The 22,258-nt window shown below is 44.1% G+C and overlaps 7 protein-coding genes across 7 annotated transcripts; 5 read left to right on the forward strand and 2 right to left on the reverse strand.

Annotated features, from left to right (window-relative positions):
- Window positions 1-610: 610 nt before the first annotated feature.
- On the forward strand, window positions 611-1,910 carry K450DRAFT_274496 (uncharacterized protein; the record flags this gene model as incomplete). The annotated part of the gene is made up of 2 exons (XM_051593123.1): window positions 611-1,013; window positions 1,084-1,910. The coding sequence occupies 2 exons, from the start codon at window positions 611-613 to the stop codon at window positions 1,908-1,910; spliced, it is 1,230 nt and encodes a 409-aa protein (XP_051441705.1).
- A 1,169-nt stretch (window positions 1,911-3,079) lies between these two features.
- K450DRAFT_283248 (uncharacterized protein) lies at window positions 3,080-4,292 on the forward strand (the record flags this gene model as incomplete). The annotated part of the gene is made up of 1 exon (XM_051593472.1): window positions 3,080-4,292. One exon carries the CDS (start codon window positions 3,080-3,082, stop codon window positions 4,163-4,165), a length of 1,086 nt encoding a protein of 361 aa, XP_051441706.1. The 3' UTR covers window positions 4,166-4,292.
- A 248-nt stretch (window positions 4,293-4,540) lies between these two features.
- On the reverse strand, window positions 4,541-7,169 carry K450DRAFT_255733 (uncharacterized protein). Its single transcript, XM_051591391.1, has one exon. It carries the CDS (start codon window positions 6,994-6,996, stop codon window positions 4,771-4,773), a length of 2,226 nt encoding a protein of 741 aa, XP_051441707.1. The 5' UTR covers window positions 6,997-7,169; the 3' UTR covers window positions 4,541-4,770.
- Window position 7,170: 1 nt separating this feature from the next.
- On the forward strand, window positions 7,171-8,414 carry K450DRAFT_255735 (uncharacterized protein). The gene is made up of 4 exons (XM_051591392.1): window positions 7,171-7,683; window positions 7,823-7,893; window positions 7,953-8,053; window positions 8,112-8,414. The coding sequence occupies exons 1-4, from the start codon at window positions 7,329-7,331 to the stop codon at window positions 8,314-8,316; spliced, it is 732 nt and encodes a 243-aa protein (XP_051441708.1). The 5' UTR covers window positions 7,171-7,328; the 3' UTR covers window positions 8,317-8,414.
- A 1,000-nt stretch (window positions 8,415-9,414) lies between these two features.
- On the forward strand, window positions 9,415-13,607 carry K450DRAFT_255739 (uncharacterized protein). Its single transcript, XM_051591393.1, has 11 exons — window positions 9,415-9,476; window positions 9,652-9,936; window positions 10,149-10,254; window positions 10,327-10,430; window positions 10,506-10,567; window positions 10,628-11,329; window positions 11,395-11,565; window positions 11,657-11,902; window positions 11,967-12,539; window positions 12,617-12,819; window positions 12,888-13,607. Exons 1-11 carry the CDS (start codon window positions 9,470-9,472, stop codon window positions 13,222-13,224), a joined length of 2,796 nt encoding a protein of 931 aa, XP_051441709.1. The 5' UTR covers window positions 9,415-9,469; the 3' UTR covers window positions 13,225-13,607.
- Window positions 13,608-14,215: 608 nt separating this feature from the next.
- On the reverse strand, window positions 14,216-16,205 carry K450DRAFT_255746 (uncharacterized protein). Its single transcript, XM_051591394.1, has 7 exons — window positions 16,059-16,205; window positions 15,771-15,976; window positions 15,629-15,688; window positions 15,522-15,532; window positions 15,399-15,412; window positions 15,010-15,322; window positions 14,216-14,939 (listed from the first exon to the last, which is right to left on the reverse strand). Exons 2-7 carry the CDS (start codon window positions 15,971-15,973, stop codon window positions 14,608-14,610), a joined length of 933 nt encoding a protein of 310 aa, XP_051441710.1. The 5' UTR covers window positions 15,974-15,976; window positions 16,059-16,205; the 3' UTR covers window positions 14,216-14,607.
- Window positions 16,206-18,791: 2,586 nt separating this feature from the next.
- K450DRAFT_255755 (uncharacterized protein) lies at window positions 18,792-22,233 on the forward strand. The gene is made up of 8 exons (XM_051591395.1): window positions 18,792-20,207; window positions 20,269-20,329; window positions 20,390-20,581; window positions 20,643-20,738; window positions 20,806-20,829; window positions 20,896-21,111; window positions 21,174-21,282; window positions 21,352-22,233. The coding sequence occupies exons 1-8, from the start codon at window positions 18,969-18,971 to the stop codon at window positions 22,154-22,156; spliced, it is 2,742 nt and encodes a 913-aa protein (XP_051441711.1). The 5' UTR covers window positions 18,792-18,968; the 3' UTR covers window positions 22,157-22,233.
- Window positions 22,234-22,258: the final 25 nt, after the last annotated feature.

Here is a 22,258-nt window from a genome sequence, read left to right on the forward strand (position 1 = left end):
TAGGTAAAAGTTGTTAGCGGTCGGTTGCATATTGACAGATAGGCTAAGTCTGTACTTACAATGGTGACAGAGACGGGCTCATCCAGAGTGTCTTCTCCAGTATAGCCTGAAGTAGTTGTAGCTTGCGGTTGATAAGAAGTTCCAATTCTGCCGCTGGGTTGAGCAAAGGGATTAGGTTGACTAGCGGGTGGTGCAGATGAGGTAGGCGGATAGCTGGGGCGGGTGGTTGATTGGCCGCTCAGGTCCAAGTCAGGTTCAATGTAAGCATCGTTGCTCAGAATAGCGTCGGATGAAGATTGAGCAAAAGGATTGTCGAACTGACCATTGTCAGCAGATGTATAAGCAGGTGGATTCTGCTTGGATGGTGACAACATTGGCTGCTTCTATTCCAGAGGGAAAAAAAAAGGTTGTACTCGTTTGCACGTTCGCTTTTGTCTTGGCCGAGCTGGTGGCCACATTTTGGGCGTGACGTGTTTCGGGTTTTCCTGGGTTGAGTTGGACTCTCTTCTTTTCTCCATTCTTCATTGTCTTGTTTCAAAAGCCTCATTTTATCTCCCAAATCAAGTGAAAGTTTTCCTTCATGACGACTTCAAAGGAGACAATCTATACAATGTCTCGCTCAGAATATCATGCTTGGGCAATAAAAGCGAATAGAGACCGTCATACCCTGCCGAGTTTGGATCTTCTCATCCCGACTGACCCGACCAAGCAACCTGTTTGCAAATCCAACGTCAGAGCCGTGCAGCAAAAGTATATTGCGCTCCCTTCAGAACTCATGTTTGAGATATTGAATCATTTACTTGATGCGGACGAACAAGGTTCTCTATACAATGCTACACTCGTCAGTCGGCATTGGATGAACTGCGCAACTCCTCTACTATTCCGACACCCAAAGATTCACAGCACCTACCGATGGGCAACTTTTTTGCTGACTTTGATGCGGCCGAATCAGCAATATGCATTTGGCGAATTTGTTCGTTCCATCAATTTATCATCATCCTATGAATTTCCAGGTAAAGTGAAGTCAAATCGCGCCATACCTAGATCGTTGTTCGGTTGGTACTAACTTACAATCTCATATAGAAAATACCGACACTACAAATACTAATTCATCAGATGGCGGTGATCTGATTGATGCATTAGAAAATATGGCAGATCGATGGGCCAATGTCGAAACTACCAATATTTCCAACTCCAAAATCACCCCAACCATTACATTATCAACATCGTCTTTCTTGCAAGTTGCCAGCTGTTGTCCGAATTTGACGTTCTTAGATCTGTCCAACACTGCATTATTTTGTGACTCTTTGATTTTGGAGACTGGAGAATATGTTTCGTCCATACAAACGTTTGCATTGCAACCTGGACTTACTCATGTACGGATCGAGCTAGACCAAGCCATTCGAGCCATCGGTACCCAGTGTCCGGCGTTACGACATGTCAATATGCAAGCATGTGACTGGGTTACGGCCAAGGTGATCTGGTGCTGGGTAACCAATTGCCCAAAGCTTCAAAAATTGGATGCAAGACGATGCTTGAGATGCGGAATCGAGCGCTTGACGAATGCCTCCTTGGATATGACCAACGGTGATGGAAGTAGAGATCAACAATCCGTGGTCGCCAAAGCCACTACTATCCAAGAACCTTGGACGCAAACCGCCAATCTTGTTGACCATGAAGACAGTTTGTGGATTAATTCGCAGATCGCAGAGTACAGTGTACCACGACCTAGCGTATTTGCAAGAGATCGACGGCCATCTGCTGCATTAGACAATTCAGGTGCATACAATCCAAATCCACTGTTGCCTCAACCATCCGTCCCTATCACACTACGATCCCTGGTGTATGACATACTCAAGGAAGCAAAGGAATCCGGTATCACTGATGTCAACTGGCTTCATGATGATTAAGGACGATGATCATAATTTGTTAGGCCATCTTTTAGTTAGGCAAAGACATTGTCTATGCTAATTTCTTTTTTTCTTTTTTGGCTTCCAATTTCTACTGTATATTCTCTTTTCCTCATCGCTTGCGCTCTTGCCAGCATTTGTACATGTCACTTATTTTTCAGCATTGTATCTTTCGTAGAGTTATATACATCACAGTTTATACACACGTATAGCTTACATTTTTTGGCTGGTCCAGCATAGAAAAGTAACAACGTTTGTTTAAATTTAAATTTATATCATGTGGTCGATGTCAATCAGCAATGTAAATTGGAGTACAACTTATATAATTCTCAGGTTCACCTAAGGACTGCGACGTAACAGCTCAAATAGATTTACAATCGCATTTTGTCTTTAGTGGATTTTGCAGCGGAAACGAAAGAACTCTCGCCTTGCGGATAACGACGGTAGAGAATAATATAAAGCTACGATCTCAGTGTGTTTATTTCGTCGAAAGATAAGAGCTATCTCCTTGTCTCTGTTGCCTCAGTAAGGCGTTTCGATCATGAAGGCGTTGCCACCGTTTGCGCAGCACTTACGGAGATGAAAAGCTACAATGAAAATGCTGCCAATGAATTATTTTGCCCTCTTTGGGTGAACCTTCTTTGGACACCAGAAGACTTCGGCCTTTTTTTTGTTGGGTGATCCATCGTTCGTCAATATTTGAGAAAGTGCTCAATATGTCTCGGACTCTAATGCCGCCCCCGTATCCTATTGTGTCCCTGATTTCTTGACCAGTTGAGTTCGCGGAAAAGATATCCCGAGATGACTACGCTCAAGAGAACCAAGAGCCACCATTTTTGTTTGGAACTCAACAGAACTCAACTTCCAGAAACTTGTGCCGACAGATTGCGCTATATCAAGCTTTGGTAATAGAAACAATAAAAGTGGTTTAGAATTTTGGAACTTTGGAATGCTAACTTTTTCTTGCGTCTTTTGTAGACTTTTTATTTTATAGTTATATCTTTCATATTTGTATTTATTGCTCAAAGTCGGATCAAGGAGCGTGGTCTGCTGCGCACAAGCGAAATGCCAAGCCCTGACTTTCTTTTCGCTGACTGACTTTTCAAACCCCCCACGTTGACATATAAATTCAGCAGATTTTGGTTTCTTCGAAATTTTCACTCGTTCTTATGTCCGAAAAGAATCAACCTTTGGGCAGCCATGTCTCTGACCATGGCTATGAAAACATACCCCCACCACCCGCATACACCGCATTGTCCAGCTCACCTACCGCTCCTGCCATGAAATCGGACGCATACCCTAACAATGCTGCTCCTCCCTATGAAGCGTCCAGGGGATATGGACGACCGCCGCCTAACGATTACGCTCCTCCGCAACAATACAACGTCCCTGTTGGCCAATACACTCCTCCTCCACAACAATACAATGCCCCTCCTGGTCAATACAGTCCTCCTACACAGCAATATGGTGGACCTTATGAAACATCGAGCGGTGGGTTCCAGGGTGGTATGTTTGGTACATCGAAGCTGAAGCGTAAACCACTTGATCCCCCACCTCCTTGTCTCTCGCGACCGCCACAGTTTTTTCAACGCCCTTTACCCTTTGCTGCCTTTAGAATACCTTGCAGCGGTAGTCATCTTGATTCCGGATTCCCTCTTATGTATCCAGGACATGTTCTACATGGGCACGACATACAAGAGCTGGAATGGATACGATTTTTGGAGGACTTGGGTATTTCAGGTCGGTTAGAATCTGGAGAAAAGGTGAAGTCGCATATTCTGCCTATGGCGTTTGGTGTTGGCGCTGCTGGAATTCTCATCAGTCGGGCCATGCAACGCCGGATGAAGAACGGCAAAGCAAATCAAGTTGGAAGTCTAGTTGATATCTGGAATGGCTATTATTTCCACCTTCGTGGAGTGAACGTTACGCTCATGCATGGGGACAAGGCTCTAAGTGGTCTTCAAGCATCGGAACTCACCAAGGACAGTTCTTCATCCTGCTCATCGGATTCCTCGTCTGACGAAGAATCACTTCGACACAGCCCATCACAGTATCAACAACAGCACACCGATCGTAGGCAAGAGCGTAAAATACAGCGAGAAGAGAAGCGCGAGCGACGTGATCAGAGAAGAGAAGAGAAACGGGAGCGACGTGACCTGAAACGAGAAGAGAGACGAGCCCGAAAGCAAGAACGAAAAGAGGGAAAGAGAAAAGACATACCATATTACCTTATCGTTGAATCAAGACCAATGTAATATCTTGTATGGCTACAGCTCACATTTGAAAGGATATATCTCTTTGGGAATTTTCGTCTATAAGTAGCTTATCATATTCACAGACATACAAATGTTGTATAATATATATTTTTATTTCTTAACAGTCAAATACGAATTAGAGTATGAATGAGTATGTAAAGCCATACAGCGAGGGCAACATAAGATGCGATGGTGAAAATATGGCACCAAGGGGATGCCGTCATGACCGAAATACGAACTTATTCAATGTTATCGTCGCTATCTAAGTCGAGCGTTTGGTCGAGCTTAATTGCAATAGAACTCATCACCTCCGCTCCATGATATGAAAGTTGTACTCTTTGGGAGCAGACAATACGCACACATTGTATAAATTGAGCCAGGCACGTCTCATGCTATGTGTTTATAAAGGTCGATTGTAATTTTTTTAATTGAAGCACACTATGCTGTGGTATGTAAGATGTAGATAAGAAGAGAAAAACAAAGGACGGGACAGAGAAAGTTTTGATATAGGGTATGGTGAAAAAGTAGGGCCATAAGCGAAATTTGACCACAGTGTTCCAGACACAGAGGCTAACTCGAGCTTCGCGCACTAAGGTATGGGTTTTTTAAAAACCGAAGGACATGTTGGCAGGGCCATAGTTATTCAGAAGCCTTTCTTGAGCTTTCCTTCTTTCAGCTGGGGTCATGGCTTTTCCTTTCTTTGTGCCTACGCTGACTGAATCTGAGTCCTTTTCTTTCGTGGTATTTGCGGCGGCCTTTTTAGATGCAGCAGGTGGAGTTTTTGGTTTGGACGATGATAAGCTAAAGAAAGTACCAGGTTGAGGTGGAGGTGAAGCCACAGGCGTAACGGGTGGTTGAACGACTGCAGGAAAATCAAAGAAGGACGAGCCGGCCTCTGATGGTTGTTTGTAAGAGGGTGTGCTGGGGGTGTTCAAACCGGTGTTTAACATGGGTGTAGCGGATCGTGGCATGCTGATAGATAACGAGGAGAGATTCAAATTGTTGGGTTTGGGAGTTGTGGGACTGGATGCTTGGCTAGCCGCGGCTTGAAGTGCCATAGCCTTTTTAGCATTGATCATGACTTTCAGTGCGCGTACTTGCAAGGGATGTTCATTTGATAGGGCAGCTGTTTCATAGATCAGACTGGCAGTAGACAGCGTCAACATTTGATGCAGAGCGTGGGAAGCGAGTTTCTTCAGTCGAGGGATGCTATACATATCCGAGAGAATTAGCAATTGCGCCAAAACGTTCGGTTGGTGCTGTTGCGCCGTTAGCAAGTTATCAGCGTAAAAGAACTGCAAAAGTGCAAACACGATGGAGTAAGGTTCTGGCAGCAACATGGTCCTTCGGTTCGGTGACAGAGTAACCTTTCTGCTAGCGGGTGGGGTATTGGGAGACTCGGGAGCTTCTTTTTCGTCAATCTCGAGATCTTCCTTGCTTGTCTCTAATAACTTTTTAAAGTATGGCCATCTCTGCGCTAATATCATAGAATTCACGGGAATTGTAACACCATCTCTTGTCAAAATCTCAAAGTCCGCCATGCCAGTATCGTTGAGCATGCTCAGACCCATTTCCTGAGCGACGGGAGCAAATGAAGGTTTGGGGGGTTGATATATGCCAAAGCACTCGGTATTGATGACAACGACGTGTTCAAAATTGGTTTGACGATGGTTGTAGTCGTCTAGTAAGGAGCGATCTCGGTTACCAAATACGAGGAATTGATTAGCGGCTTCATGCAGAACACCTCGGTTCCATGATCCAGTGGACAATGAAGCACCAGTCTCCATTTTTGTCCATATTAGATTTGAAATGTTGAGTGACCATAGCTGAAAGACTTGGTGTTGAGGTGTTAAATACGTTCCAGCTAATATCATATGGTAACCTAGCATATGGCCAGAAGGAAATCGAAGACCTGGTGGAAGCGTTGTGCCTGACATCTCGTTGGAGCGATCTTTGAGTTGGAACTGTGATGTTTTGATGGGAGGTGCGAACATTTGTAATTCTCGTTGTACGTCCGTGAAGTTGTAGTTGGAGTATAAGAATATGGGGGAGTGAGAGTCCTTCGCTGCGGATGTGGCTACCGGCGTATACGACATGCGGTAATTTGCGCTAACATCGGAAGAAACACCACTTTTCAATGAATCTTGTCTCTTTCCAGAGGTCGGAGTGGTAACATCTTCAAATCCATAATCTCCAGCCGCTGCCGCATCGCCTTCTAATATTCCAGCAGGTAACTCAGCGCTTACGCAAACGGAGCGGTACGCGCCACATTGTTTTGACAAAGTTCGGACCTGAATCCATTCCCACTTCTCGATGTTAAAGACATTGATCTCCGGGATGTATTGATTGTTCATATCTTGTCCGCCAACGATAACGAGTAAGTTGCCTGATACGCTAGACAGATGTGCGTAGCGTGCTCTAGCGTTGTACAATGTTGGTGCAATGCTACCATAGCGCCACTCCATCTTTGCTACATCGAATACACACACATCGTCCAAAGCACATAGGCCATCTTCGGAAGATCTTGAATATCCCATGCCTCCAAATATCACCAATTGGTTATCATAAGCATTGGCTGAATGGAAATATCTCGGCCTAGGTGGTCGCTCAGCTCCAGGAGGTGGGATAAATCTTGTCCATTCCAATGTTTCCAGGTTCAAAATGTACATATCGTTGGTCATTCGTCTTGTAGTCACCAAACGGCCAGCAAATACAAACATTTGGTTGCCGATTACCGTCGTGGTTGCCCCTACCAATGGAGGTGGAACATCACCAGTTGTGACTCTCGTCCTTGTTGTTAAATCGGCTATTGTCTGCACGTTGGGTGCCATAGTATTGTTGAAAAGAAATGGAAGGAGGAGGTAAACCTCAAAAGACTAATGCAAAAAAGAATGAAAGGGGGAAAGATGAAGGTTTGTCGAGATTCAACCGGGAAATGCATTTCGTCTTTGGAAGTTGCTTTATCTTTATTACTGGTGGTGTTTTTTTTTTGTGTAAGTATCACAGCACCCATACGGTCTGATTTTGGAAGTCGACACCATTTTTGACCTCATCACGCTCCTTTTCTCTCAAGATGGGTGTCACAACCAGTAAGCTTCTGTGAATCGCCTGCTTTTGCGCTCCGATAGTGTTCCCGCTACATTCGCACAGACTCGCAAGCAGCATGAGCACAGTCGATGAGCACACACCATTGCTGCATCAGGCACAGTATGGACAGCAGGACCAGCATCTACGCATTCATTATCCCATTGTCACGGTCAAAGAACTCAATCAAAGACTACACGAACTTGCTAATTCTACCACCGACGACCAAGGTCTTTCCGACTTGGTGGCTAACGGAGGGGACGCGGCTTTTTATGTGGTCGTAAACTCCCTACTTCTTCAACCGCTCGATAAGCACAAAATGCTTGAATCATGGGCAATCAAGGTCCTGGATATGTTATTGCAAGATCAACACGATCCATATCATATCAGAATACGCCAAATTCTATTACACGAATGGGAAGCTCAGGGATCAGGTACTTTTAAAGACAGGGTTTTTTTTTTATTTCCCACTTTTTCTCGCACTTCCTTGCATACCCTCGTTTTATTTTTTATACCTTCCACTGATGATCTTTTTTTTTCTTTTTTTTTTGGTGTTGCATGGATTTTAAACAGCGCTAGATATCATCTTGCAATTGCCAGCGATGACGGTTCTCTTGTATAGACCAGTTCAAGACGGTATCAATGTAGGTGTTTTGCCATATTAAGTTATAGTTAGCATTGGTCTGATGATGAGGTAATCTAGGGTATTTGGAAGGATGGCAACCCCATTATGACAGATCTGACGGCCGCCAGCAGGGTCACACGGTTCACGATGATTTATTTCGGAAAATGGCGTTCTCCAAAGTGAGTTTTCAAAAGGTCGTATTCGGTAAACAATATGCTGAACCAGCACTTGTTACAGATACCAGGCCCTGTTACAATTTATTACTGGAGCTATTTACGTCTCTCTATACCTGGCTACGGTTGCTAACCAAAATTATACCGTATTTCCGCCACATGTCTACGAATATGTCTTTTATGTGTTTGCCTTGAGTGATCTTATTCTGGAGACACTGAATGTGAGTCTTTCACTTACGCTGACATTCACCTTATCTCACCTTGTGTAGGCTGATTTCTATTAGCTCTTATCACATCCTCGTAAAAGCGTTGTGTCTATCAAGTGGTTTCTGGGAATCTTATCAGCTTATGTGATCTTGGTATCCTTCATATGGAGAATTTTAGGTTTGACGACAAGGTCACTGCCCAGCGCTTACCGACAGTTACACGTATCCTACGTATGTTTAGCCGTCATTAGTCCGATCATGCTAGTTCGATTGATGTTGTATGCCCGCCCATTCAATGCTGTCAGTCGCATTGAGATACGGCTCTGCAGGTGTCTGGTGGAAGCCTCCTGGGTACTGGCAATTGGCGCTATGGTTTTAACGGGATTTTGGGTGGCGGTGGCCGCCATCAACACCGACAAGACTGCATGGGAAATATTACAGTTGCTTGCATTGGGCGCGTTATTGTAAGTGCCAAATGTTTTTTATGCTCTCTTTGTAGGATGAACACACTTTCTCAACTCTTGGCACCTCTTAGCGCACCGGAGATTGGTGATACTTTGTTATACGAGCCACAGGTCCTAGGCATATTATTATTCGTCTATCTGTTTTTAACCACTGTTCTGCTAAGTTCACTCCTAACTGCCTCATTTTTGTCTACCTTTTTGAGCTTGCGCAACCAGCTTGATAATTTGGTGGCTCTGCAATTTGCTACACTGACATTAGACGCTCTCAAAGCCGGCGGAGGTTCGGGGTTCGGTTCATATATACCTGGCGTATTGGTTGAGTGCATTCTCGTCTATCCACTTGCATGTCTGGTTAAGCTATACAAAATATACGCAAAACAACGTATGGCGGGAACTCATTATGAGCAATTGTATCAGAAGGTCCAAAAAATTTCTCTTTATCTCAATCGATGGCGAGAAATAGTTTTTTTTGCTACCTATCTTCCATTTTTCATCACCGCCACCGTCATTGAATTGCTTGTTGCTATGGCACGCAATCTCATATCCTATGTCCAGAAAGTGACTGACACTTCTTTTCCTCCTACTTTTACATCAAGTCATGTATAATAATGTTGGATGAGGTTGCGAATAAAACCACTTATTGCTAGCTCTATGCTAATATCACGTGCCCATCGGAGACACTGTGAAAGGTGGGGTGTGCACATTGACTGCTGGACAGAATGGCGTAGAGTGCTTGCTTGTTCTTTCCTCTCATGGCTGGTATGTAAAATCTTCATATTTATCCTACGGGCAATGGAGTTGATCGCTTGGCTGTGTTACATTCCGGGTTTATTATCGAATTCCAATAGCGATCCAGCGTCTACTATCTGATTTTACACCAAAAAAACCCTCAAACCTGACCTTGACACTCCATTTGTTCTTTTTTGACGTATAGATCTTGGATTTCAATTCTCCGGGGAGTCAGAGCTCAAAGAGCCAGATCAAAGTACTGCCAATCACTTGCATCACTTGGAAGCGCCTCCAGTTGCAACGGTCAATCCCGACACGACCGGCAGTTTTGAACCCGTTGAGTCCGTTGCTATCGTCGAGCTTTCACCTCAACATACAAATATCGAAGATGAACCTTTTGTCACCACGGAGGAGGTTGAATTTGCTACCAAAGGATCCAGCGTAGAACTTGAAATGAGTTCGGAAGAATTGCTGCTGGCTATGGCAGAAGGTACGTTGAAATGTGTAACGTTGAAATGAAACCGCATGCCCCTCACGATGGTGGTTGGATGAAGATCGAAGCAACTGTGCAACATATGCGATGTCAACAACAAACCCGAATATTTCAAAAGCATAAATAATGAACCCCGGATAGCGGTTCTAGACATCTAGTATCGGTTATGCCTTTGCTCGTTCATTCATTAATTTGCTTTTTCAACTTAGAACCCTTATCGGAAACGCTGTCCATTGGCGAACTTTGTCACACCGACACATTGACCCCGCTTGAAAGGCTGTATTCATTAGGCAAAAGCGATGTAGCTATGCATAGGTATGAATTTTTTTTTTATTGATCAATGTTTAGTAAGTTGTTCCTTTGCCTTTTCTAAATCTTGTTATCTAGAGTTCTCGCTATAAAGGAACTCTCCACTGTTATTGGTAATATCGATATATCGGATCTCGTAGAGTACATTTTGCCTTTATTGAGCGCTTTGGCATCGGATTCAGGTACGTTTAAAATTGATACATTTTAGGCAGTATTGCGTAATTGAGAGCTGAATGTTGACTCGCCACATTTCGTAGACGATGGAGTTCGAGAGACGTTGGCACTAGAATTAGACCGTATAGTCTTGTATCTTTATGAGGTATGCTTAATGGAACTGAAGTTTCATCTCACCACTCGATCTAACGAATCCTTCTATCAGTCCTGTCCTCCTCATGCTGAATCGCAGACCATCACCGATGATTGCAAAAACAGCATTCACGGACTTTCAAAGCTGAGCTTGGATTCCTTTGTTAAGGAAGACGTCACATCATTCGAGGAAGAGGCTGATACTAGAGCTCAAGAGGAGGCATCCACTTCCGTGAATGGAAGATTGCCGACGGACAAAAGGGCTGTAACGGAGCAAGTGGTTGACGAGGCGCAACAACAACAATCAGACTTGGAACAAGCGGCTGCAACACCCATTCCCAGCAGCGTACCACGACAGCGAAGCTCATCTTCAGCTGCGACATCATCCTTTCTATCATCCTCAACCGATGACTATCGACCAGAAGATAGCATACCAGCCCAGGCATTTTCTATGATATTTCTAGACTTTTTACTGGACCGTAATTCCAACCTTGCTGCTTACGGTCAGCAGTGCATTGTAAATATAGCGTCACATCTATCGTACATCTCGACTTCCCAGGAAGAACCTTCAACCAAACTTACTCCATACCTCGCGAAAGAACTCCTTCGAACAGAAATCTTCGAAGGCGTTATAATGAAATTATTCAATATCGCGAATGGAATACAACCAGGACAACACAAACAGCCATCTATCAATGGCCAAACACCTGATGCCGAAAATTCGGTGTGTGTTGATGAAAGCGACATGAATCTGGGGAAGATGATGTGCCTCTCGGTAAGCTGGTTGATCTGAGCCGTCGATTGACGTCTAAAGAGGCTAACCATGATAATCCATTGTAGCTCATATGTGGGTTGGCTCCTATTTTGGGGCAAGACTGTTGCTCTGAAAACTGTCTTCCCATTGTTGAAAAGTTGTCTTCTGATCAGGTGTTTTATGTTCGCAAAGAGGCTGCGTCTGCTCTGGGTAGCTTGGCATCCGTAATAGACGCACAGACCGTAATTGATAAACTGGTTAGTTTTTCTATATTCAGTTTAACCAAATGGCAATTTACCACAATTGGCGAAGTCGTAAAATGCTAATTACATTCCTTTTTGTCACTAGATTCCAATGTACATAACATTTTCCAAGGACAGTATATGGCATGTTAGAAGGTCCTGTGCACTGTCATTACCAATGATTTGCGGTGTCTTACCCGACGATCTTAAGCGACAGCTGGCTATCGAAGCGCTTGATACCTACAAAAATGATGTTTCTAGAAATGTTCGGAATGCCTTGTGGGAGATTACGGGAGAATTGATAGCCAAGTTCTTACCAAACGATTGGGAAACATCTGGATCACCCGGTGATGTAAGTATAGTCTATATGTTGAAAAATATTCATCTTTGGACACTCATCAAATTGTCTTGCGTAGGTGCCTGATGCTCTATTGGATTTCTTTCTGTCCGTTGGTACAACAGAAGGTGGTATCCAAGTTTACAAAATGGAAGCAGATCGGACCTATATCTGCGCTTTCAACTTTCCAGCGGTGGTTCTAGCAGCTGGTCGAAGCAAATGGGAGTCTCATCTCAAGGAAACGTATTTGACGCTAACTAAGGATTACCAGATCAAGGTCCGACGGTCGCTCGCTCATTCACTGCATGAGGTGGCCAGGATAATCGGTGCAGAACAAACCGAGCGAGATTTAATTCAAATATTTGCTTTGTATTTAATGGATCTTGATGAAGTCAAGCAAGGTGTTTTAGAACACATGGGCGATTTTCTTGCTACTTTGGCACCAGCGTCTCGGTCGGAATATATACCCATCCTCACTGAAGTATGGGATGGCGTTTTCAGCAACTGGCGATTACGGGATATCCTGGCTGACCAATTACCACTTATTGCGGAGCTGGTCGAACCCGACTTGGTGATAGAGTACATTCTACCCTTGACTCTGCGAGCCTGTCAAGACGAATTCGCCAGCGTTCGAGAGACAGGGATCAAATGCGTGAGTATACTCTGCCCTTTTCTCCTAATTGAAATCCGTGTAACGCGTCAAATTATTCTAATCATGTTCCATCACAGCTCCCTGTTATTCTGAAAATCGTCAAGCAAGCGGTGGACACAGATGAGCAGGAGGAAGTGCCAGATACAGATGACGAAGAGAAGAGAGTGGCCATGAACGAAATGCTTGAAAATCGACGCGAGCACAACTTGGCCCTTTTGAGCCATGTCATGGAGAAGATAGACTGTTTTGCACGATGGGAAGGTTATCGTGGACGAATAGTGTAAGATATCTTTGTGTATGCGCACTTTTTAATCGAACAACATTTGAACTCACGCCAAACTTCAATAGATTTGCTCATACATGCTCAGCATTGATCGCTTCTGGTATCTCGGTGTCTGATTTCTCTGCTTTCTTCTTACCTCGGCTAGAACCACTAGCTAGTGATCCTGTTGTAAATGTTCGTATAGCAGCATCACGGACGGTCAGGGCTCTGTGCATGACAGGTACGTACAAAGGCGGAGCAAGGTGTAGGCACAATTTTCCATTGTTGTTGGGTCATTACTCTGATACACTTTTCCTTTTTCTTCAGATGGGCATAGGGAAGACGCCGGGAATTTGGATTCGCAACCTTTACATAGTGTCGATCATCTTGGAAACCCATTGCATAGACTGTTGTTCCGCCTAGCTCTTGATGAGGACCAAGATGTTCGATCTTATATACTAGATTTCGTGGATATCGAAAAGTTGCAGGAGGAGCAAGTGAGAAAGAGAGAAATGTCAAAATTAGAGCAACAACATCAGGTCACCCATGCTACGGCGGAAGAGTCGTCGGATTCTATATCTGAAAGCAAGACTTCCGTTACGCCAGATGAAGAAACGCTCATCGTCATGAATGAAGAAGACTATGACATGGAGGTGGTTGGTACACCCATGGACTACAGTAGCGAGGAAGACATTTATGATGGTGGTGACGACGAGACGATGCTCGATGCTTTTGAGGCTCAAGAAGAAACGGATATGGTAGATGATGGATTGTCAACCAAGGACTTTTCCAAACCTTCCTCTATCGAGGTTAATGACATTCACGGCATGGTGGGATCAGGTAAAAATGATCCCTCTATCCTCTTGACTAGCCAGAGTGACGATAACCATTTCTTATATCGGCCCATAAAAGCTGATTCCAAGTCTGTCGGCGAGGAGTAGCCCATGGGTTTTTTCTTTTATTTTAACTCTGTTTACGATACTGTATGATACTCTTTTCTACTTTGTATTTTTCTATCTGTCTTGTCTCTTACATTTATTCCCCTTATATACATGGCTGTTCTTGTGTTAACTCTTTTTTTTTATATCCACCATTGTAACAATACTTTATACATTCTGACATACCTCCCTTTCCTTTATTTTTTTGGTCATCACTTCGATTTTATGTACCATCTTTGATGTTCTATTGAATGTATGACGAAATAGAATTTTCCACGGAGATGATGTTGTCCCTAGCATTGTTTACAGTAATGCTGTTTCCTTATAAAGCATGGCATAAAGGCATCGATCTCCATGCGTGCAACCATCGATGTTGGTCAAGTCTACCCACTGCCGTACCGCCTTTCGTAGGAGGTGATGTGGAGTTAGAATGGGGCAAGGAGGAGCGCATTGACTGCATTATAGAACATCGGTCATGGGTTTACATGGTGGTCTTGCTACCAGCTTAACACTTGTTTAATGCATCGTTTTTGTTACATATGAAGTTCTACGACGAGAAGGTGAAAAATGAGTGGTACATATGGCTATATAATAGGATAGGAAGGGGGGTTTGGGTAGTAACAGAGATTAAGGAATAGGAATGAGACTTTGGTTTGGATAAACAGCTCAAGTTCAGTTTGCAAGCAATGAACGTTGAGCAAATTAGTAAACTACTACAGGTAGCTGAGCTAAGAGAGACATATGGAATGCGTTGATTTTTCTTCTTAGCAGGGTATGGAGTCGAAACTATATCGGAATATCCTCCTTGTGGTGATTTTTTTTTTCTTTTGCAGTTCGATGGAGGGGGGGATAAGGGGTGTTACAGCATCTACAGAAAGTCGTATGTAGCATCTTGTCTGCGAGTCGTCCAGGGTTTTTGAGCCACAGCAGAATGCCAGTTGATATAGGCATGAAATTCTTTCCATTCTTCAAGGATGGTTGGAATTGCGTCCTCCAAGGTTGAAGAGCCTATCAGACCGTTGAGGGCTTGTAGCTGTTGTTGATAGCAATGCGCATAAGCGTTACCAATATCACCACTCCACCCTAGTGGTAGTGACTGGAATCGACTTTCCACTCTTCGGAATCCACTTGTGGCTAAGATCGACGACAATCTTCTAGATACGAAAGGGTCTTGGCTACGGCATGACAGAACGTGAATGACTGGTGGTAATCAAACTGATGTTAATACCGCGGTGGGGCAAGGATGGCTCAAAACAACATGGGAACTCACTCTTGTCATACAGTGTTCGCTCTTTGACAGAGCTTTGTTGGGTCTCAATGTCGGGTTCTACAAGCTCGATCCAACCACCTGGCTTGAGAACACGGTGGTATTCTTTAATAAGCCTAGTCCAATCAGACGCTTGTAGGCCCCAGTTTAAGTCTCGTTGAAAAACAAACCCAATGCTGTTGTCGGGAAACGGGAGTTGATCGCCCACAGCGTTGCATTTACGAAAATGGCAGTTTTTCGGCTTGACTTGTTTTGGGTAGTTTTCATGGATGTCGATGCCGATGAAGGTGGAACGCGGGAACAGAGTACTCATTTCCTAAAGGCGTTTCCTTATCAGTGAGGTGTTCATATTCCGTGTCCTACATAATAACACCTGAAAGCACAAAACTTACCATTGTCCAGGTTCCTAGGTGACAAACAAAATGGGATCCACGAGAGAGAAAACAAATGATGCGTTTGTTTAGTACCATCATCTGTCAATTTACAACATTTTTTTACGAGATAGTGGTGCTTACCTGGGCCACAGCTGATACATCATAGTGAGCAATCCGAAGAGGGATAGAAAGAATGCGTCAACGGAAAGAAAACGGTCAATTCCGTATGAGAACAAAATAACACATACCCAACATCAAGGACAACAACACCTTTTTCAAGGATCTGTCGTATTGGAGCAGAAAAGTCACTGTTGAAAGAGCATGTTAATAACACTCTACATTTTGACTGTCACACTGAAAAATGGCAACAGCTAGTGAATATGTACCCACCCTTTGAATGCGGTTCGTAGTAGATAGTGCTGAGCGATGAGTCGATCCTGCTCTTGCAGACTATTCTTCAAGGCATATGGATCATCGAAGCGAGCTCTATAGTTGACGGTGTTCCAACGTTTCGGCGTGACCCGGATGTCTCTGGAGACACTTTCGCTAATACTTGGTCTCATAGTTGGAGATTGAAGAACACGGTCGTCCATCCACTGTACAACATCTTCGACGCTGCGAGGTCGTCTATTAAAGTCTGCGCTACTGCCGGAGGAAGATTCGGAAGTTGCGGAATACGACAAGGATGGGTAGTACCTGTCAGTAATGTCATCCGAGTCAGCGCTGTTTGGTCTAGAGCGGTCACGGGGTGGCATTGCTGTTGTTTGCTCCATAGAGGCTTGTGGCAGATTTGGCGTGGATCGGGCGTTCTTTAGTATCGAAGGTGGAGCGCCAAGTCGTCGGTGGTGGTTGGAGGATGTGATCGATATGGAGGATGAGAAAAAAATGTCGTCGTCGTCGGAAGCCATTCTCTTGTTAATCAACTTTTGAAGCATTTTGCCACCTCTTATAGAAACCGCAGATGGCATGGTTATCTTTAGAGGAGAGAAAAGGGTTTTAAGAAGGAAAAGTCCAAAAGTTTAATTTTCTGGTTGTTTGCAGAAGAAAGAGAAGGAGAAAGGAGAAGTGTTGATGAGCGAAAAGGCCAGAAGAAAAAAAAAAAGGAAGACAGGTATGCTTTTTGGTCTATTTGGCGGATTCGATTAGCTGGCTCCCTTGCTTGTGGAGAAGCTCACATACTGTTTTCAGCGAACGCATGTCGATAGCCCAGTCCGCGTGTCGTCAGGATTGTGCCACGATCCGCTTTACCGAGCATTGTGTTGTCATAGGCCTCGGTCCAATGCTGCTGGTTCAGGTTTCACTAAGTAAAGTGCACAGCTTAAAACTAGCGTTCATCCTTCATTCATAGTGTGGTACAGGGCGATGCCATCCCATGCCTTGTCACCATCGTTTCCATGATGTCGAAGTGCTGCACCTTTTGCTTGAGAAAAGTCCGTTTCACAAGCTACAATCGAGCATCCTACTGCCATATATGGTAAACCATGCGAAGATCTTGCTGTTGAGAACAGTCAAGGGGTGTTGACTTCCATATGTGGAGCCTAACGGTTATCCGCTTCCTCCGAGTCTGGTTTGTTCCGTTCGCTAAGAGAAAATCAAGAAAACAGTGTATCTAAACGCATGCCTGCTGAATTTCATGTCAGGTTCACAACTAGAATCTTACCCATGAAGATATATTCATCAGATGCCGTTGGCAAAAAAAAGTACACACATTCGTCCCGCCAGTTAATAAAGTGTCTTCTGATATTTTCACAAATTATTTAATTAAATAATCATTACGATCGGCATCCTACAGGGAAGCCCTACAAATCTATGGTTTAATTAGATGAAGCACTTCTTTGACGCAACTGAAGCACGCAACAAGAAATGCTTCAGTAAGTGACGTTATTTCAGACACGAGGCGAAGGTATTCGTCGATCTTGTCCATCAGAGCGAGGATGAGGCGGTCTGGATTGTAAGCCTATCGCCGCTGAACTCTGGGACCTTGTATCGGTGCAACGTGAACTCCTTGCTCGGTCCCTTCTGTGGATGCGTCGCGGACTGCGACGCTAGGATCGGTGACGTGAGCCTGGGTACAAGCGATAGCGTGACCGCATGTCAGGTTCTACGCTGTGGTCTATCGTAAGATTTACTTCGGGAACGACATTCAGAACACCAGCAGAAAACCCCTTGTGACGTATAGCTGTTGTATATGAGAACAATGCCATATAGGTTGCCAAACCTAGGGCAACTTGCGCGGCGGAAACATGCAGCTTCCAGCGTCACCGCAATAGTAGCAGAAAACATCCTTTCTGCCGTCAGTTCCTTTAGCAAATTCCACCATGATACGATCGCCAGTGTCATTCTACAAGATTAGCACCCCATACGGAAACCTATTTGTCAATTATAACTGAAAATGGTGCACCGGCCATCCCCATGGCATTGTTTGATGGTTTCAACCGTTTCCTCCATGTTGTCAAAACGGACAACCCGAATGCCGAGTGTCCAAATAATATGACATTACTCTGTCAATTGGTACTCTTAAATATCTATTGTTCACTTGCCCTTAGAACGATTCACAATAGTTCGGTCCTGGCTGCAGGGGGGTGAGAACTGGTTCGGGGGATTTTAAGAGCATGCAGCCAACATGGACAGAGAGTGAAGATAAAGTTCCTGGCCTTTATCTTGCCATGACATGATGATCCATAACATTTGCAAACTCTTGAAAAATTACATCCTAGTTCCCCAGTGTTCAATATTGGACGATAATCTTTAAATATAATACGACTAGTAATGTAATCGCTAATCAACATATTTAAACAAACTCTCTTTTTACAGATCCCCTTTCTGCCCTCATGGATATTACAGCGCCACGTGCGGAACTCAAACAGATACTCTTTTCAAACGGCTTTCATGGTGTTAGATCAGCAATCACCGAGCGGAACTGGTCAGCAAAGGTTACATAAGCCCAGTTTTCTTCTCTTCGTGTGGATTGTGGTTCTGTAAGTGGGTACGAACGCTTGATCCAAAAGAGGAAAAGCCCTCATGCCGCACTTATGGCGACTTGCGTCTCGCTGCTTTAAAGTTTGCCCTTTATAAACATGAAAGTCGTCTTGCACTGAACGGTTGTTCAAATTGTCCAATATACCCTGATGAAGCATATATGGGGCTCACACGCGTTCTCCTTGAGTAGAAATGTTTCAGCTTGGCAAAAAATAGAAGCAGTTCGCATTTCCACCAAATTTTTTTTGGTGGATTCACTCAAGAATTAGTTAATGTAAGCCATACATATTTGCACAGAATTGGCTCATGTACATAACCTGGAGAGAATGGGATCATAATAGCTACTGATTCATCTGTCCTCACCAACGTAGTGACAGTTATCTACGCGAACTGCTTTACTATAATATTAAGATTGAGAAAGCTATCATATTTCCAAGAACCAGTTTAATACGCACAGCATAACTGGCTGGCAGGCTAACAACTTGAATTGTGCATTGGCATTTCCAGCACATGTTCAGTCGACTTTTCCGGTCACAAACCGCTGACCTTTAAAAAACAACTTGATACTAGCCAACGTTCAGTCTGCTGCTTGGCTAGCTACTGTCTGGAATGTCCCAGCAACTTCATTTCGAGTCGTCCTTCTGGGGCCAAAAGTTTACAAGCTTATCAGTCCCGGACTATCAAGCTGGTCTTCGTGTTCTACATGAAAAGCTCTCTCAAAGCAGGATCGAAAACGATGAGATTATCAGCTTTCTGCGAGAACGAGTCTCAGTGGAGGAAAGCTATGCAGTTAAACTGGTCGACCAAGGACAACAGCGAAGTAAAGCCAAGGGATTCCTACGAGACGAAGGAGCAACTCTCAGGAAAGGCTTTGATAGTTTACGCGCCGCCAGTGAGCTGCTTGGTTCCCAGCACATGGAGCTTGCACTCAATATTCACGAAGTTGTTCTGAAGCCACTGATCAAAGTAAGCGACGAGTACAAGGCCGACGTAGCCAGTGCAAAACGGAACATCGATATGAAATTCAAGCAATTCGACAATGGAGTGAAGGATGTTGAACGACTTAAAACCTATTATGTAAGAAAGTGTCGCGAAGCTGACCGTGCGGAAGAGCTTGCACTCAACTCAGCAAGCGAAGCAGCAAAAACCACCGTTCTATCACCGAAGAAAGAAGAAGTGGAGAATGAAAAAGAGGAAACCACTGAGAGCCAACAGGTTGACAATCTGGAGAAAGCTGTCCAGCAGGAGGAACCAGCGTCCGGTGAAGTAAATGCAACAGCCACAGCGGCTCATAGTCCGACGTATACCCTAGCTGGCCAGGTATATTCAGCAGAAGAGTTTGAAGCATTGATCAGCAAAATGCGACAAGAGATTCCCGTTACTGAGCATAAGGTAGCCATTTTTGGAACCTATCAAAATACATCGACCGGCGAAAACATCGCTCGTTGGCTACAACAGAACTTCCCCAAGTGTAAAGATTCACCAGCAACGGCCGACCTCATTGGACAGCAGCTCATCACTTCTTATCATATTTTGAAGCTGATCGGTCAGCTTGGTGAAAAGTTTGTTCCATCGTCGCATCATGTGTATCAATGGAAGACAACGGTTAGTGCTCCTGATACCAGTCCAAATGGTATTGCAACATCAGCTCTCGAAGGCGTGTCTGGCATCCTTGGAAAGTTTGGAAGTTCTATCGCCAGTACTGCTGTGCCTGTCCAATCAACCCCGATGGTTGCTGGAGAAGAGCCTCATAAAGTGGCTCGTCGTGAAGCTGAGCTGGCGGACGAAGCGTATCTCAAAGCCATTCGAAAATTGGACAATATTCGCCTTCAACTGGAGGAAATGCTGGTAAGTGACAATGGTATAGGATTTCATGTTGTTTTTCCAATCATCTAAAGTAAATCCGTAGTTTGCACACTTTTCAGATATGGAGCGGCTTGAGCTGAATCGGATCTCAACCATTAAGCGAGGTAAGATAGGCTAGATGTTATGAAGGCGGAGCGAATTCTTGTTCATATTAGTCTTGGCAGCGTTCATCGAATTCGGAGCTATTATGTCCAACACACTCCCGACAGCAAAGGCTATTTATGACCAGATGCTGTTGTATCAGGAAACTCTCAAACCAGAGCAAGATATCCAGTACATTATCCAACAGTACTTCGTGTCCGGATTTGCACCAAAATCTGTACTCTATGATAATTTCTATCACGGTTATTCGATAGGTGAGGTAAAACAAGGCGCCGCCATTTTTAGGCCGTAAGTAAACTAATATGATCAATTTAGATCAATCTTTCGGCGTCTCATTGGTGGATATCAGTAAAAACACTGATGCTGGCATACCACGTATACTCCAAGTGTTCTTGTCAACATTGGAAGAAAGCAAGTATTTCGACTCGGATGGTGAATATGTAAAATTCTTTGTTCTCTAACCTTTCTTGTCTTGCAGAAACCAATGGTTTATCGTTGCAAGGTAGATACTTTTTCCAAAACAAAAAGAACGGGTGTTCTTTAGCAGGTGTATAACCTTTTATTGCAGATGAGACAGTGGTGTGGACTACGCCTGTCGCATTGGATAGCGTTCATGCTGTACGAAATGAACTCAACTTGCCAAGTAGACAATTTACAAATGATACAATGAACGGTTATGATGGAGTGATACTGGCAGGCACTTTTAGGTTGTACCTCAGAGAACTTCCAGAGTCTGTTATCCCGAGTGAGTTGTATGAAGGTATCAAGGCGATGTACAGTGGTGGTAAGTACTGCGAAACGGGTGCCATTCTTGTATTACATAGGTATGTTGACCAAATCATTTAGCTGATGACAACGAAAGCACCGTTCGCTTGCAATCAATTGCCAAACTGTTAGCCACCATGCCCATGGCTCATTACAATACATTGAAGTCATTGATAGGCTACTTTCACAAGTAAGTTGTGGATGGACTTTATGATGGATGGGCGACCCGACTGATGTTCGTTCTCTGTCTATCAAATAGGAAAATACAAGCCGCCGGTAAGGAAACTAATGACGATGAGCAGAATGAAGCCGTCGTTAGACTTGCGCATTCGTTTGGTTCCCTTCTGTTATGGCCCCGCCATGCGACATATACTACCACCAATGATCGACACGCTGTACAACTCGTTAAGGATCTCCTCACACACTATGACACCATATTTACATCTGAAACCAACGAGACCAATGCCGAACATGAAAAGCGTCGACTGGAAGCACCGGTTGCATTACATGATGGCGCAGGAATAGATGTAGAGATGGTATCTGAGCCTTTAAGTCCTGGAGGCATCCGACGTGGATTAATGTCATTCGTCAGATCCGCCGCCCCCGACGATAATCCTATACGTAAAGCCAGTGGTGTATTTGGAGCATTCAACAGATCCGGGTACACTGAGTCAACCACAACTCGAACCCCTGGCAACAAATTTACGACATCTATAGCTATTTCATCACCACCGCTTCCTGGCGACACTACACCGGATGCCTTCATAATTACTGATGAACAATCAATGACCATTAAGTCGGATCAAGAGGTTGAAGAACCCGATGTTATGTTTGACGCATCTGAAGACCATGGACATGACAGTGAGGGTCAGAATAGAGACATAAACACCAAGCCGTCTACAGGCAAAGGCACGTCTGACACACATCAAGTTGAAGGAGACGTCGGAGGAGCGGATAAAGCTGAAAACAACGTCTACAGTAATAATCTCATTGCCGAGATGGATGAACTAGCTCCATCAGATAAGGAAGGAAACGATATTGATCCATTCTTTGAAGATGATTAGGTAGAATGAAACTAACTGAAGATATACTGAATCAACTCGACTGTGTTTTAAAAAGGTTTCTCTTCTCTACCTTTGAGCTGTAACAACATTCAAATATTTTTC

Source organism: Umbelopsis ramanniana (assembly GCF_025399195.1).
Source record: "Umbelopsis ramanniana AG unplaced genomic scaffold K450scaffold_60, whole genome shotgun sequence".
Classification (NCBI taxonomy): Eukaryota; Fungi; Mucoromycota; class Umbelopsidomycetes; order Umbelopsidales; family Umbelopsidaceae; genus Umbelopsis; species Umbelopsis ramanniana.

Bases quoted from the DNA above. Each gene is read 5' to 3' on its own strand.
- K450DRAFT_255733 (XM_051591391.1), bottom strand. From the start codon at position 6,996: ATGGCACCCAACGTGCAGACAATAGCCGATTTAACAACAAGGACGAGA.
- K450DRAFT_255735 (XM_051591392.1), top strand. From the start codon at position 7,329: ATGAGCACAGTCGATGAGCACACACCATTGCTGCATCAGGCACAGTAT. The intron at 7,894-7,952 runs GTAGGTGTTTTG...GAGGTAATCTAG, and splicing joins CAGTTCAAGACGGTATCAAT to GGTATTTGGAAGGATGGCAA. The intron at 8,054-8,111 runs GTGAGTTTTCAA...CACTTGTTACAG, and splicing joins GGAAAATGGCGTTCTCCAAA to ATACCAGGCCCTGTTACAAT.
- K450DRAFT_255739 (XM_051591393.1), top strand. The intron at 10,568-10,627 runs GTATGCTTAATG...TCCTTCTATCAG, and splicing joins TAGTCTTGTATCTTTATGAG to TCCTGTCCTCCTCATGCTGA. The intron at 11,903-11,966 runs GTAAGTATAGTC...TGTCTTGCGTAG, and splicing joins CATCTGGATCACCCGGTGAT to GTGCCTGATGCTCTATTGGA.
- K450DRAFT_255746 (XM_051591394.1), bottom strand. From the start codon at position 15,973: ATGGACGACCGTGTTCTTCAATCTCCAACTATGAGACCAAGTATTAGC. The intron at 15,689-15,770 runs GTGGGTACATAT...CTCTTTCAACAG, and splicing joins CTACGAACCGCATTCAAAGG to TGACTTTTCTGCTCCAATAC. The intron at 14,940-15,009 runs GTGAGTTCCCAT...GATTACCACCAG, and splicing joins GCGAACACTGTATGACAAGA to TCATTCACGTTCTGTCATGC.
- K450DRAFT_255755 (XM_051591395.1), top strand. From the start codon at position 18,969: ATGTCCCAGCAACTTCATTTCGAGTCGTCCTTCTGGGGCCAAAAGTTT. The intron at 20,830-20,895 runs GTAGATACTTTT...CTTTTATTGCAG, and splicing joins CAATGGTTTATCGTTGCAAG to ATGAGACAGTGGTGTGGACT. The intron at 21,112-21,173 runs GTAAGTACTGCG...CAAATCATTTAG, and splicing joins CAAGGCGATGTACAGTGGTG to CTGATGACAACGAAAGCACC.